Here is a 14,519-nt window from a genome sequence, read left to right on the forward strand (position 1 = left end):
CTTGCCAAAGCTGAACCCTGGTGCCCAGCCCAGGCAGTGCCTTTCATGGGTATCTGCCAGAATAACTGCCCCAGGGGGTGGTTTGTGTGTGGAAAGGCTTGGCTCTGCCTTCTCCTGCGCTGGCAGTGGAGACACCACACACCGTTGTGATGCTGTCCCAGTGAGACAAACAGAGGGCAGGCAAAGGTGGGACTTAACAACTCTGCCAGACAGGACCCTGGAATAAACTACTCCTTGTTGTCTTTTCCCTCACTCTGATGTCCTGAGCGTGGGAAACAGTGATTCCTTGCCTTTCTCTGCGTATTCCAGGTGTCCAGGTGCCCAGCAGAGCTCCTGGTGTCTGTGTGAGGACCATGGTGCTGGGGTGGGTCTGCTCCATGTTCCAGCAGGACCCTCCCTCACAAGACACTTTCCCTTTGTGCAGTTTCAGAAGGACAGTAAGGATGCCCAGGAGCTCTTGAAGAAGGTGGACACAGACCTGGACCAAAAATTCAACCCGGAGTTCAAGGACAGATACCAGCTGGAGTCCCTGCTGCGGGAGCTGGATGTGAGTGTTGGTGCAGGCAGGACTGCAGGGGAGGCAGGAGCAGGAGCCAGTGTCCCCATGGCACCGGGGGAGGGACATCCCTGCCCGTGTGGGCACCTGGCCCAGCTTTCTCCATGGACCTGCTGCTGCTCCCTCTTCCCGGCCTTCCCCCGGCTCTTCCTTCCCCTCTGGCTAGAGATTGCCTCTCCCCTGGCAACGTAATTGCTCACTGGGCTGGTTTTTATTTGTTCTTTCATGGAGTTACTGCTCGTTAAGAGCAGGAGCATAATTAGACCTGCTGCCAGAGGAGGTTGTGGAACTTGCTGTGCTGCCGGGAGCAGGGCTGGAGATCCGCCCACTCGGGAAGGGCTGTGCTGAGCCCAAGCCCAAGCCCAAGCCCAAGCCCAAACCCAAGCCCAAGCCCAAGCCCAAACCCAAGCCCAAGCCCAAACCCAAGCCCAAGCATGCTGCAGCAGGCCCAGCTGATGCACGTGTCCTGGCCCAGCTGATAGCTGTTCCGCGAGAGCTGTCCCTCTCCTCCTGTGTGCTCCGTCCCGCTCAACATTTTGGGATACATCCACAGCTAGAAACAGAGCAACCACTGGAGAGCCTTGTCCCAGGGCTGTGATCAGGGCTGGGAACGGGGCTATCCACCAACACACAGCCATACAGACATGGGCCATGCTCCAGGGAACCCTGTCACCGCCTGCTGGGTAGTGCCCAGGCGTGGCAACTCATGGGCACAGTCCCAGTCCTCAGCCTGGCTGCAGGAGGCAGGAGCGTGCAGGAGCACTCGGGGCAGGAACACGCGGCAGGACCTGAAGCTGCAGTCTCTGTCCTGAGTGCATTGGTCTGAGCCCCTCCCCGGCCGGGAGAGCCCAGGAGTTCGTTCCCATGTTTCCTCACTGGTTTTGGTTGTTGCCCTGTGCCAGGACCAGGAGAAGGCCTTGGAGAAGTACGAGGCCGTGGTGAAGTCCCTGCAGGAGCGCAGCCAGCAGGTCCTGCCCCTGCGGTACCGCCGTGAGACGCCGCCCCAGCCCGTCCCCGTGGAGGCTCTGTGCGAGTACGAAGGCGAGCAGGTAACACCGCCCTCACCCCCCGGGCGGGGCAGAGGGGCTGCTGGGGACCAGCTCGCCAGGGGGCACTGGGGATGGAAGAGGCACAGGGAAGGAAGCAGTGATGTCTCCCACAGTGGGAACAAGGCAAAGGTCGTGCTCACCCCAGTGGGAGAGCAGGTTTTGCAGCTGAGGAGCAGGGCAGGAGGGGTCTGGGGAAAACGAAACCTCTGTGCCTATCACACACGCTGAAGAGGTTGCGACAGCCCAGCTCTGCCACATTCCCACGCTCCTCGTGCTGGGACAGTGCAGATGTCCCGGCATGTTTCTGATCAAAGAAACACCCCCCACCACCAGCCATTCCCTGTCCACATCCCCTCAACCCACCATCACGGAGTAGTTGGCCAAAGGGATGGGACAGTGGAGCCAGCAGACACTACAGGAGTGGCAGGGGCTGGGACAGGAGCCAGCAGCTCCAGCTGACTCAGCTCCCGGCCTCTCGGAAAAGGAAAGCCGGAGCACTGCCATGGAAACGCCTCCTCATCTCTGCCCGAGTGGGAATTTGCTCTCCGTGGCTGTTGCAAGAGCCACGGCCTCGCGCCTGAAGGCTCCGGGGAGGGAGGAGAAGACACATGAGCTTCTGGCAAGCGGCAGACTCTGGGAGAAGTCGGGAGAAGGGGTTGGGGTTTGTGCCGGTCCTGCCTCCCAGCGAGCGCTGCCGGCGTGGGGCAGAGCGGGGGTGGCATTTCCTGACGTGCCGCTGTGACCGGTTCCTGTCCCCCAGGGCCAGATCAGCCGAGGAGCCCAGTACACCCTGCACAGGAACAGCGGAGACGTTTGGGAAGTGGCAGACAGCACCGGAGACAGGATCAGCGCCCCGGGGGTCTGCTTCATGATCCCCCCGCCCGACCCCGAGGCAATAGCACTGGCAGACGAGTACGTGCCCCCCAGCCTGTGTGCTGGACCCCCCAGCCTTTACCCTTGCCTTCACCAGCCCCAGGCCATGCCACGAACGCTGCACCCCCCGTCTGGCACCCCCAGGGGCTCTGCCCCAATTCCCACAGCGAAGCTGTGCCGTCTAAAAGCCTCAGGTTTCCTCCAGGAGGGAACAACCTTCCTGCTTGTTCACAAGATCCCACCTGGCAAAGCAGGACCAGCTGAGAGCCATCCAGGTCCCCCCGTCCCCTGGGGGCCATTATGGCAAGGGGGGCTGCCCACCCCTCCCTCAGCAGGCAGGTACCTGCCTTTGCTGCCTCTCCCCTGCTCTACACTTTGCCAACATGGGGTGAAGGTGCCTCTTCCCCACTTGCTCCTTCCTGGAGCAGCACTGGGATGGGTGGTGGGTGATGGAAGGGCTGAGGGCCTGTCTGACCTCCTGCTGCCCCGCTTTGCAGAATTGGTAAGCACTACGTGGCCGTGAAGGAGAAGACAAACAACTGCAAGAACATCCTCCAGCAGCGCTACGAGGGGCTGAAGGCAGACAGCATCGGAGGTGTGGATCAGGGGAGCAGCTTGGGGCTTGCTCCTTCTGGGCACTGAAAGGCTGGGGGAACATCTTAGGGGCATGTTCCCGTCTCCTAAGTGTCCTGGGAACAGGAGTGCTGGGATGGGTGCAGGGGCAGAGCAGGAGGCTGTGGGCACAGCAGCCCGTGCTCAGGGAGGGCAGTGAGATGTGGGTTTGGCACTCAAGGGTGGGACTGAGCCCAGAACCAGCTTCCAAGCCAGCTCTAACCTGGTCTCCCCTCATGATCCAGATGCTGCTTCGGTTCGGGGCCGCCAGCTCCTGGCAGGGCTGGAGAAAGTCAACAGTGACCTGGACAAGCAGGAGAAAGCAATAACAGCAAACCTCCGCCCGCCGCTGGAGCAGAGCCGGGCGGTGCAGGACAGCACCGAGCGCTCCAAGGACCTGAAGGTAGGGGGTGTGGAGGCAGAGGGATGGTGCCACACAGGGACTGTGCTCCAAAGGGTTTTCAGAGTCGTCTTCAGTATGCTGGGTGCTGAAAGCTCTCCCTGAACCCAGGAGTAGGGATGGAGTGATGCTCACAGCTGGCTGCTTCCTCCAGTGGAGATGGGGAGCAGCCCTTTGAGGAGCCTCAGAAGCCAAAAACCTTTGCCTTGCTCCTGGTCCAGCTCAGCTGAATGGGAAAAAGGTGATGGGTGTGAGGCAGAAGGGAGCCCTCAGGCTTTGCCACCATTACCAGCTCAGAAAGGAGCAGGAAAACACCTCTGGTCCAGGGCACTGTTTCTCCTTGTGGACCTGCTCCTCTAGGCCCCGGTGCCATAGCATCCGGCTTCTTTCCTTTCCTCCAGACCCCTAATTAAGCCAGGCTCTGTGCCACAAACCTCCCTTGGTTTAGGAGGAAGTTCAAGTCCTGGTTACATCATCTGCCAAGGGCTGTGGCAAAATCCAGGTGCCACCGCAAGTGAAAGCAAATTGCTCCAAGTGCCTGCAGCACTTCACTGTCCAGGCAAGGATTCATCCATCAGAAACCAGCAGTCCAGGCAGATCCAGCATGTCGCTGTCAGAGCTGGAGCTGTTGGGAGCCACTCCCCAGCTGGAGTTTCCTTGCTAAGGCAGTTTCCTTGCCCCAGGAGACACAAGTCAACAAAAAGTCACCGAAAAATATCCTTCTGTGCCTTGCAGGGCTGAAAGGCACCCTCCATCTAACACAAGCCCTCAGCCCTGACCTTCCTCTTCACCCTGGACAGCCAAGGGCCAGCTCCTTTGTAGCCATCAGGTCCTAGTTCAGCTGCTCTAAAGGCTTTGTTCCTCCTGCAGAACATCACCAATGAGGTCCGGCGCATTGAACCTGAGAAAACGAGGAAGATCCAGGAGTGTGAGGCCTTCATCGAGTCCGTGCCCAACACGGGCAGCGCTACCCTGGTCAAGAACAAGGTGGAAAACACCAACAAGAAGTATGACCGCGTGGTGCAGCTGCTCAGCGCTGCCCAGGAGAAGTAAGTGATGGCTTAAATCGTGGCTTGAGCCAGGGATAATGGAGGATCCTGCAGGAGACCTCATTGTGATCTTCAACATCCTCATGAGGGGAAGCAGAGAGGCAGCTCTGATCTCTTCATTCTTGTGACTCAAGTGACAGGACCCCAGGGAAGGGCTGGAGCTGTGTCGGGGGGGGGGGGGGTTGGGCTGGATCTTGGGAAAAGGTTCTTCCCCCAGAGGGTGGTTGGGCACTGAACAGGCTCCCCAGGGTGGTTGGGCACTGACCAGGCTCCCCAGGGCAGTGGGCACAGCCCCAAGGCTGCCAGAGCTCAAGGAGCGTTTGGAAAACGCTCTCAGGACAGAGTGGGATTGTTGGGGTGTCTGGGCAGGGCCAGGAGTTGGACTGGATGATCCTTGTCAGTCCCTTCCAGCTCAGCATATTCTGTGATTCTATGAGACAGCTACAGATGTGCTTAAACCCTTCCTCTCGTGTCTGCACAGAGTTGAGGTGGCCACAAACCTCGAGAGGAGCCTCCAACAAGGCCGAGACCTGCTGTCCACCTACGAGAACAGGCTGGTCACGGATGACACGGTGCCGGAGGACTTGCGGGTGGTGGACCGGAAGAAAGAAGAGCTGCTGGTGAGTGTTCTGCCCTATTGACATGCTCCCCATACAGAACCAATTCCCAAAATCTGGGGAAATTGCTGCTCAGCTTGAATCAGTTGGTAAAAGTGTGGCCTCCCCCAGTGGGGGTGAGAGCTCACCTCGACTGCAGGGATCCCAATTCCTTCAAATGCAAACCCTTCCCATCCCCAAATCAAATCAAATGCCAGTGGAATTCTTGTGATTTGACAAAAGGACTAATGGAGAGTAATTCCCTCTCTACTCTGCCCTCATGAGACCCCACCCACAGTGCTGTGTCCAGCTCTGGGGTCCTCAGCACAAGAAAGGCTGGGACCTGTTTGAGCTGGTCCAGAGGAGGCTGTGAATATGCTCCAAGGGCTGGAGCCCCTCTGCTCTAGAGCCAGGCTGAGAGAGCTGGGAATGTTCAGCCTGGACAAGAGATGGCTCCTGGGAGACCTGAGAGCCCCTTCCAGTGCCTAAAGGGGAGTTTAAAAAAGAGAAAGAGAGACTTTTTACACAGGCAGAGAGTGATAGGACAACAGGAATGGTTTTAAACTAAGAAAGAAGAGATTTAGATTAGATATTGGGAAGAAATTCTTGGCTGTGAGGGTGGTGAGGCCCTGGCACAGGTTGCCCAGAGAAGCTGTGGCTGCCCCATCTCTGGAAGTGTCCAAGGCCAGGTTGGACAGGGCTTGGAGCAACCTGGGCTAGTGGAAGGTGTCCCTGCCCATGGCAGGGGTTGGAACGAGATGGGCTTGAAGGTCCCTTCCAACCTTCTGTGATTCTTTGAGAAGTGAAAGATAAAATGGTCTGGGAAAAGCAATGCAGTGGCCTGATACTGGAAAGAGATGGACCTGGCAAGGCTTTGAGGACACTTATTGCCAGGAAAAGCTACCAACCCAAACTGGAATTTCCTTCTGCTATAGAAAGGCCAAGAATTGGCTAGGCCAGAACTTTCTCTACTCCTTCAGCTTTTCCATCAATTCTCCGAGTTCAGACTAGTGTGCAAAAGCTGTCACAGCTCCTGCTGAGTTGCTGCACTGGCAGGAGCAGTGTTTAATCCTTGCTTGAGGAGCACCAGACATTTTGCACATAGTGTGGCTGATTTTGAAGGTTAGCAGGCAGAGAAGAGAGCAGGAGGTAGCTTTCTCCCCTCAGATTTACAAGATAATTCTGGTTACCTTGCAAGCCTTGAACTTGCTTCTGTCCACACCTGGACAGCTCAGTCATTCCTCATCCTCTGCAGAGGATGTTCCAGTAGAAGTGGAACAGTGACAAAAGCCTGGCATTTGTGCAACCCAAGAGAATCCCTCTCTCCTGCTTTTTCCACAGGCCATGGGCAACGAGCTCCAGTCCAAAAAGTTCCTGCTCAACGAAGCCGAGCAGAACCTGCAGAGGACCAAGACGTGCTCCAACACCCTGGCCAGCAAGTTCCAGGAGCACTGCCCCGACATCGAGCGGCAGGAGGCCGAGCTCTACAAACTCAACCAGCGCTTCAACAACCTCAGCAAGCAGATCGACCACAGGTGAGACTCCAGGGCCGACCTGGAGAGCCGGGAGAGTTACTGCTGGAACCACCCTGAACCTGGAAGAGCCACACCACCATCCTGGGAATGAGGAGTTGCAGAAGGGCTTCCAGGGAGGTCTAAGGAGGAAGAGGGAGTGGTTGCACCTGTGCACTGGCTGGGTAGTTCTGGGAAAACTCTAGGATTAAGTGCTCTCGCAACAGAGATGGGGACTTTGCCAAGAGAACAACTCTGGCTCAAATCCATGTCTTCAGGGAGCAGGGAAGTGGTTAAGAGGTGTTTGCAGAAGACACAGGAGATGTGACAGGGCTGAAGCTGAGCTGTTTTCCCCCCCCAGGACGCAGACCCTGCAGAAAGCAAAGAGTGCCTATTCCAACTACCGCACCAACTACGACAAGGTGAACCAGTTCCTGTCCAACATCCCCAACTATGAGCCACAGGAGACCGACAACATCCAGCAAGTGGAAATGAAGCTGAAGAACCAAGCGGTAATTCCGAGAGCAGCCTGGGCTCCACAGGGAGAGGAGAGGGAACAATATTAAAACAACAGAACTTAGATAATTCCTGAACATAAAATAGAAAAACATAAATATTAGCTTTATTTTTATAAAATTCTATGCATTTTTATAAAGCTCTAAGCTCCCACTGTCCTCCTGTGCCTTGTTTACATAGAGTAGCTTGAGTAGGTTGTGATTCTCAGTGTTGTGATTTTAATGACAGCCCTCAAAAAGGCTGAATGATGAATTTGTGTCTGCTTTGTGTGTCTCTGTTCCTGCCAGGCTCTCCTCAGTGACATTGCCAGCAAGGAACAGGAGGTGCAGAAGGTCTCTGCCACAGCTCAGCAGTACCAGCAGGCAGTGAAGGTAAGGACTGCAGTTCTGCCTGTGGGAGAACTGAGAAACAGAGCAGTTTGGGTTAGAAGGGACCTTATAGACCTCCTCATTCCACCCTCCTGCCATGGGCAGGGACACCTTCCACCAGCCCAGGTTACTCCAAGCCCCATCCAACCTGGCCTTGGACACTTCCAGGGATGGGGTAGCCACAGCTTCTCTGGGCAACCTGTGCCAGGGCCTCCCCACCCTCCCAGGGAAGAATTCCTTCCCAATATCCCATCTAACCCTGCCCTATGGTAGTGGAAAGCCCTTCTCTCTTGTCCTGTCCCTTCAGGCCCTCATCCCAAGTCCCTCTCCAGCTCTCTTGGAGCCCCTTTAGGCCCTGGAAGGGGCTCTAAGATCTCCCCAGAGCCTTCTCCAGGATGAACACCCCCAGGTCTCCCAGCCTGGCTCCAGAGCAGAAGCTGGGGTTTTGTGGCATCCTCTGGACTAGTTCCAACAGGTCCCAGTCTTTCTTGTACCGAGGACCCCAGAGCTGGGTGCAGTACCCCAGCTGGGGTCTCACCAGAATGTCATAGAGGGGCAGAACCAACTACATCCTACAAGGAGCCACCTAAAGGAAGCCAGTGCCCTTTGCTCAGTCAACTGATGAGCTTAAACCATGTTGTATCTACCCCAATATTGACATCATGTGGCCGTGAGCCTGGCAACTGGCTTTACTGCCTGTGAGAGGAGAGTTTCCACCCCAAACCCAGCAGGACACGTCAGGACACATCTGCAGCTGGGCTGTTGCAGTGACCCAGCTCAGAACCTGCCGGCAGCTCCTGCCAACAGCTCTGGTCCCACCAACCTCAGCTACTCCCCAAAAAATGACTCAAGGGAAGCAGCTGTTAAAGCCGGGGCTTAGGAGGAGCCTGTGCATGAAGGGGACCCAGTAATCTCACATTCTTCCTGGGCATGTCTTCCCCCAGGACTATGAGTTGGAAGCTGAGAAGCTGCGGTCCATCCTGGACCTGGAGAACAGCCGGAACGGGTACATGAGCAAGAAGCCCAGGCTGCAGTCTCCAGCTGCCAAAGTGAAGGAGGAGGTAAGGGGCAGCCAACAGAGAGCTAGAGCAGCTCATGGGACCTGTGGGGGTTTGCAAATACTTATATTTACTGTCAGGGACCTTAGTCCCAGAGAGGACTGGAAAGAAGGGCAGGGAATCAGGAGGAAGGGATTCCTCATTATTCTTAGCCCATCAAATTTTGGGGCTGGTCTGGCCAGTATTAGAGAGGCGAAATGCTGGATTTAACACTTCTTGAAAGAGGGGAAGAAAAGCCAGAAACCTGAATGCTTTTCCCCTCTCCAGACTTTCAAACAGGAAGTGAGATTTCACCACCAAAGATAGAAATACTTGGAGCGAGATCAGGCCACAAGCTACTTATTTATGCAGAATATGTTTGCTACCTGCCTCAAACTCCTCCTGCCTGTGGAGGCAGCCAGAAGTGTCCACCTGGTTCTTCCTTCTTCCTCAGCTGCACCTCTCTTTGCTTACTGGGAAACTCACAGTATGACCATGACCATGAGTGTGCAGGAGAATCGCTCTTCCTGCCCCCAAGCTTGGCAGGTCACTGCTGGTTTTCAGAGGAGCACCAGGGTTACCTCATTAGGCCTGTTATTTTTAGTCTTTTCAACCTCTTCAACCTCTGTTTTTTGTTCTGTAGGAAGCTGTTCTGGCAGCCAAATACACCGAAGTAAACGCTGTGAACAAGCAGAGGCTGCAGAACCTGGAGTTTGCTCAGAGCCTCCTGCGGCAGGTAAGGGCTCACCTGGAGCAACGGGACACTGAAGTGTGAGTGACACACACGTGGGGCTCTGCTATCACAAGCTGAACTGGGAACAAGCCTGGCTGGTGTTTTGTCCCCCTAAATCATTAATCAGCAGATACTTATGACAGACAGACCATCCCTCTGTGTGTCCCAGTCCCATTTCCCACTCACCCTGGGAAGCTCCGCATCATTTTTAACACTTTTTGCCACTCCATGCCAGAATTAGTGTCCCTTGTGGGCAAAAGCTTTGTTCTGACAGCAGCAGACATTGCAGAAAGCATTTCTCAGGTTGAGAACCCACAGGGAAGTCTGTTTGCAAATACTCCCTGCTCAGAGTTTGCCAGAGCTCAACACCCTCCTGTTGCTTTGTCACAGGAGGCACCAATATCTGTGGCAGCAGGAGCAGGGCAGTGATTGCCCCCCTGTACTTGGCACTGCTGAGGCACCTCAGATGCTGTGTCCAGCTCTGGGCCCCTCGTGACAAGAAGGACATGGAGGGGCTGGAGCGTGTCCAGAGAAGGGAAGGGAGCTGGGAAGGGGCTGGAGCACCAGGAGCAGCTGAGGGAGCTGGGGGGGCTCAGCCCGGAGAAAAGGAGGCTCAGGGGGGACCTTCTGGCTCTGCAACTCCCTGACAGGAAGGGGGTGCCGGGGGGGGTCAGGCTCTGCTCCCAGGGAACAAGGGACAGGATGAGAGGAAACGGCCTCAAGTTGTGCCAGGAAAGGTTTAGATGGATATTGGGAAAATTTCTTCACTGAAAGGGTGGTCAGGCATTGGAAGGGGCTGCCCAGGGCAGTGGTGGAGTCCCCATCCTTGGAGGTGCCCAAGGAATGACTGGACATGGCAGTCGGTGCTCTGGGCTGGGTGACAAGGTGGGGATTGGGCACAGGTTGGACTTGATGATCTTGGAGGTCTGTTCCAGCCTAAATGGTTCTGTGATTGTATGGTAAGCACCAAAAGTATGATTAATTGGGGATTTTTAACTACACATTCTTTTTCCACCAGCAGCAACCAGAGGTTCAGGTGACACAAGACTTTGCCCAGACCAAATCATCCGTGAGGCCCGTGGAAGAAGTCTGGAAGCTGAAGAAAGAGCTCGAGGATGAGACTCAGCGTCGGCAACAGCTCGAAGCAGAGATCCAAGCCATTCAGAACAACATTGTCCACCTGCAAAACCAGAAGCCTCAAGAAACTGTGCTTAAGAAAGAACTGGTGAAGAAGGTGCCTGACCCTCAGCTGGAGGAGAGTTTCCACAGGCTGCAGCAAAACCTGGCAGAGGAGCAGCGCAAGAACCAGGTGCTTCAGGATGAGCTGGAGGCTCTTAAAATCCGGCTGCGTGTTCTGGAGCATGAGAAGAGGGAGGGAGGGCAGGAGTACATAGTGAAAGAGGTGCTGAGGATTGAACAAGATAAGGCTCAAGCTGATGAAATCCTGAAGCTCAAAGAAGAATTGGAAGAGCTCAGGAGGCAGGAAGGGACCAGAGAGAATGAAGTCATCCTCTTACGCCAACAAATTGCTGTGCTGTCCAGTGAGAAGAACAAACAGCAGGAGAAGGTAACGGAGAAGGAGGTGCTGAAGCTGCAGAACGACCCCCAGCTGGAGATGGAATTCCGGATGTTGCAAGAGAACAAGGAGAGGGAGAGCGCCCTTCGGCAGAAGCACGAGGAAGAGCTCAGCTTCCTCCAGGACAAGCTCAAACGTCTTGAGAAGGAACGGGCCATCGCCGAGGGCAAAATCACCGTCAAGGAGGTGCTGAAGGTAGAGAAGGATTTGGCCATTGAGAGGGAGGTGAATGAGCTCCGGCGCCAGTACGAAGATGAGAAATCTAAGGGTCGTTCCAACGAGCGGGAAAAGGCTGAGCTGCTCAGGAAGATCCAGCTGCTGGAGGAAGAGAACTCCAAGGTGGTTGTTCAGGAGAAAGTGCGTGAGATTGTGCGCCCAGATCCCAAGGCTGAAAATGAAGTTGCCAACCTTCGCTTGGAGCTGGTGGAGCAGGAGAGGAGATACCGTGGTGGTGATGAACAGCTGAAGAGCTGCCAGAATGAGCTGGCTGCTCTGAAGAACAGAGGGCCACTGGTAGAAGTCAAAGAAGTCATTAAGGAGGTCATTAAGTACAAAAATGATCCAGAAACCGAAAAGGAGCTACAGCGGCTCCGTGAGGAAATCATAGAGAGGACTGGAGCTATCGAAAGAGCTGACCTGGAGATCTACCAGCTGAAACAAGAGATACAAGCTTTGAAAGATACCAAACCTCAAGTGCAAATGAAGGAAGTTGTTCAAGAAATTCTGCAGTTTCGAGAAGACCCCAAGACCAGAGAGGAGGTGGAGTCACTGAGAGTGCAGCTGGCAGATGAACAGATGAAACATATCGACCTGGAGAGGGAGCGGCTTCTCCAAGAAGAAAAAGTGAGACAGAAGGAGGAAGAGCTTTCCCAGGTGAAGGAGAAAGTGGTCCAGCAGGAAGTAGTGAAGTATGAGCAAGATCCTGCCTTGAAAGCTGAAGTCAACTCCTTCTCCCAGAGCATTGAGAGTGAGCTGAAGCAGATCGACGGCCTCCGCGAGGAGCTGCGCAAGCTGCAGAGGAGACGCTCCGAGCTGGAGCGGCAGCTCGAGGAGCTGGAGAAGGAGAGACAGGCCCGCAGGGAGGCCGAGCTGGAGGTGCAGAGGCTGAGGATCCGCTTGAACGAGCTGGAAGAACAGGAGAGGGAGACGACAGAGCGAGTGACTGTGAAGCAGAAAGTGATCCTTCAGCAAGATCCCCAGCAGGAGAAGGAGCACTCCCTCCTCAAGCTGGAGTTAGAAGAAGAGAAGCACCGGAGACAAGTCTTGCAAACAGAACTAGAAGCCCTGCGAAAGAAGCTCCTTTCTTTGGAAAAGATGGAGGTCAAAGAGAAAGTGGTCTTTTCAGAGAGTGTCCAAGTGGACAAAGGAGACACGGAGTACGAGATTCAAAAGCTGAAGAACAATCTGGAGGAAGAAAGTAGGCGCAAGAGGGAGCTGGATGCAGATATCAACCGCCTGGAAACCAGGCTGTCCGAGGTAGAATTCAACAACTCCAAGTCATCAAAGGAACTAGACTTATTACGGGAGGAAAACCACAAACTACACCTTGAGAAACAGAACCTGCTGATGGAAACAAGGAGACTGCAGTCAGAGATTGAACTCACAGCTACAGAAGCTCAGGATTTAAGAAACATGACCCACGTGGACAGTGGAATAAACCTGGACTCCAGGTTCCAAGCTTTGGAAAGAGAGTTAGAGGACCTGAAACAGTTGTCCAGAGAAAAAGATGCAGAGATCGAGCAACTCCAGAATCGCCTCAAGACAGTGGCTATCAAGAGGGAGCAAAGGGAGAACCACCTGAGGCGCTCCATCGTGGTCATTGACCCTGACACGGGGAAAGAGATGTCTCCAGAGGAAGCTCATGTGTTTGGCCTCATTGAATGGAGCCTGTTTGTCAAACTGAAGAGTCAGGAATGTGACTGGGAGGAGATCTCAATAAAGGGTCCCAACGGGGAGTCGTCCGTGATCCTGGACAGGAAGTCTGGTCGGGAGTTCTCGATTGAGGATGCCCTGAAGAGCGGGAGGCTCACCATGGCCCAGTACGACAGTTACCTCAACAAGGAGATGTCCATCCAGGAGCTGGCAGTCCTGGTGTCCGGAACTAACTACACAGCGCTCCCTCCACTTTAGAAACTTTACTTAAGAGCAGCAAGTCAGAGCTGCAGCACTTGTTAGACAACCAGATCACTGCAAATCCTTGCCCTCCTTCGCCTCTTCCAAAATGCTTCCAAAATGCCTCTGCCCCAGCCATGCTGCGAAGCCACACTGCTTGCTGTCAAACATCGCAGAAAAGCACCACCAGCAGTGGAAAACACGTCTGTCAGGACTACAGCAAAACCTTCTTCCCCTCTTCAGCCCTGCCCAACAGAAAACAAGACAGAAAGCCTTAGGACAGTGAAGTGCCTGAAGTCCAGAACTCAGTAGAACCTGCAGTTTCCTCAGCATATCCTCACGTAGTCGCTCCTGAAACTGCGTCCGGCTGTCAGGAGAGAGACTGAAGGTCCAGGTGACTCTGAGGTGACCAGCAGGAGCTGGTTACATCAGCTGCATGTTGATAAGCCAGGCAGTTCCACCGTGGACAACTGATCAATGATGGGCTCGTCCTGTGAGAAAACCAGCTCTGTAAAGACCAAGGTGTGCTGCACATCTCAGTCCAGAATCACCACGTGGATACCCAACACCATCATTTGCTCACCTACGTGCCTGTGCTCCTGGAGAAGAGTGGAGATGTGCTTTGATGGCTCCAGCCATCGATCCAGGAGGAGCATTCATATACCAGAGGTCAAGGAAAGGATGTGAAGAGATGGCAGAATGGGCCAACACCAGGGGCAGTGCTCAGCATGCAACGGAACCCACCGCAGAGTGCCTTCCACACACAGCTCCCTTACCTCGTGGGTACAAGCTGGTAGGGCTGGTGTTTTCCTGGATGGAGTTACATGCAGCTACATGTTTCATTTACCTGTGTAAGGGAATGGGAAATAGAGGGGAATTCTATTTATAGTACAAAATAAAAACGCAGTGGTTCCAATCAGAGGGTGGTTGGTCTTTATTAATTCCGGAAGCCTCTTGATCTTTGGCTTTACAAGAAGCTGCCATTTGAGAGTCAGAATTAAGGCACTAAGATTATTAAATTTAGCTGTTGACTCTTTTCCAAGGCGGAAATTGCTGGAGCAGCATTAAAGCCGGGACTATTAACAGCATTAGATGGGAGTGAAGTGCACTAACGAATGGCACTGCAGCTGCAGGAAAACACTAGATTACACTGGGATGGGATCAGGGCCTTCCACATCTGGAGCCCAGTCGCTTCCTTCTTCCCAAATTTCAGGTAATACCTGAACCCCAGTAAACTCTTATGTCAATGCAATAACCATTCACTCCTGGCTTTGGACACCACTATTTTACCTTTGGGAATGAAAGGATCAGGCAGGATCACATCATTGCTCCAGGGTCTGACCTCCACATGTCCTTTCCAGCAGACATCCACTTCAGGCACATGGAATCAGATGCACTTCTACACCCAAAACAGCTACAACAGAGCTGCAACTCACTCACCACATAGGAGAGCTTAGTTCAAACAGTCAGTAATTCATTACTCACTCAACAAACAAATAATGATCCAAGCTGCAACACAAACTCTTGGAAA

General features: G+C 54.2%; 1 protein-coding gene across 1 annotated transcript in view; it reads left to right on the forward strand.

Annotated features, from left to right (window-relative positions):
* The window catches only part of PPL (periplakin), a 28,602-nt gene extending 14,696 nt beyond the window's left edge, over window positions 1-13,906 (forward strand). The window contains exons 10-22 of the mRNA XM_032704141.1: window positions 425-547; window positions 1,459-1,605; window positions 2,366-2,517; window positions 2,976-3,073; window positions 3,336-3,493; window positions 4,361-4,539; window positions 5,021-5,159; window positions 6,477-6,670; window positions 7,008-7,158; window positions 7,450-7,533; window positions 8,475-8,591; window positions 9,211-9,303; window positions 10,322-13,906. Coding sequence (XP_032560032.1) covers window positions 425-547; window positions 1,459-1,605; window positions 2,366-2,517; window positions 2,976-3,073; window positions 3,336-3,493; window positions 4,361-4,539; window positions 5,021-5,159; window positions 6,477-6,670; window positions 7,008-7,158; window positions 7,450-7,533; window positions 8,475-8,591; window positions 9,211-9,303; window positions 10,322-13,006 — 4,320 coding nt within the window. The 3' untranslated portion in view covers window positions 13,007-13,906. The remainder of the gene's footprint in view (window positions 1-424; window positions 548-1,458; window positions 1,606-2,365; window positions 2,518-2,975; window positions 3,074-3,335; window positions 3,494-4,360; window positions 4,540-5,020; window positions 5,160-6,476; window positions 6,671-7,007; window positions 7,159-7,449; window positions 7,534-8,474; window positions 8,592-9,210; window positions 9,304-10,321) is intronic.
* The last annotated feature ends 613 nt before the right edge of the window (window positions 13,907-14,519 follow it).

Source organism: Chiroxiphia lanceolata, chromosome 16 (genome assembly GCF_009829145.1).
Source record: "Chiroxiphia lanceolata isolate bChiLan1 chromosome 16, bChiLan1.pri, whole genome shotgun sequence".
Taxonomy (NCBI): Eukaryota; Metazoa; Chordata; class Aves; order Passeriformes; family Pipridae; genus Chiroxiphia; species Chiroxiphia lanceolata.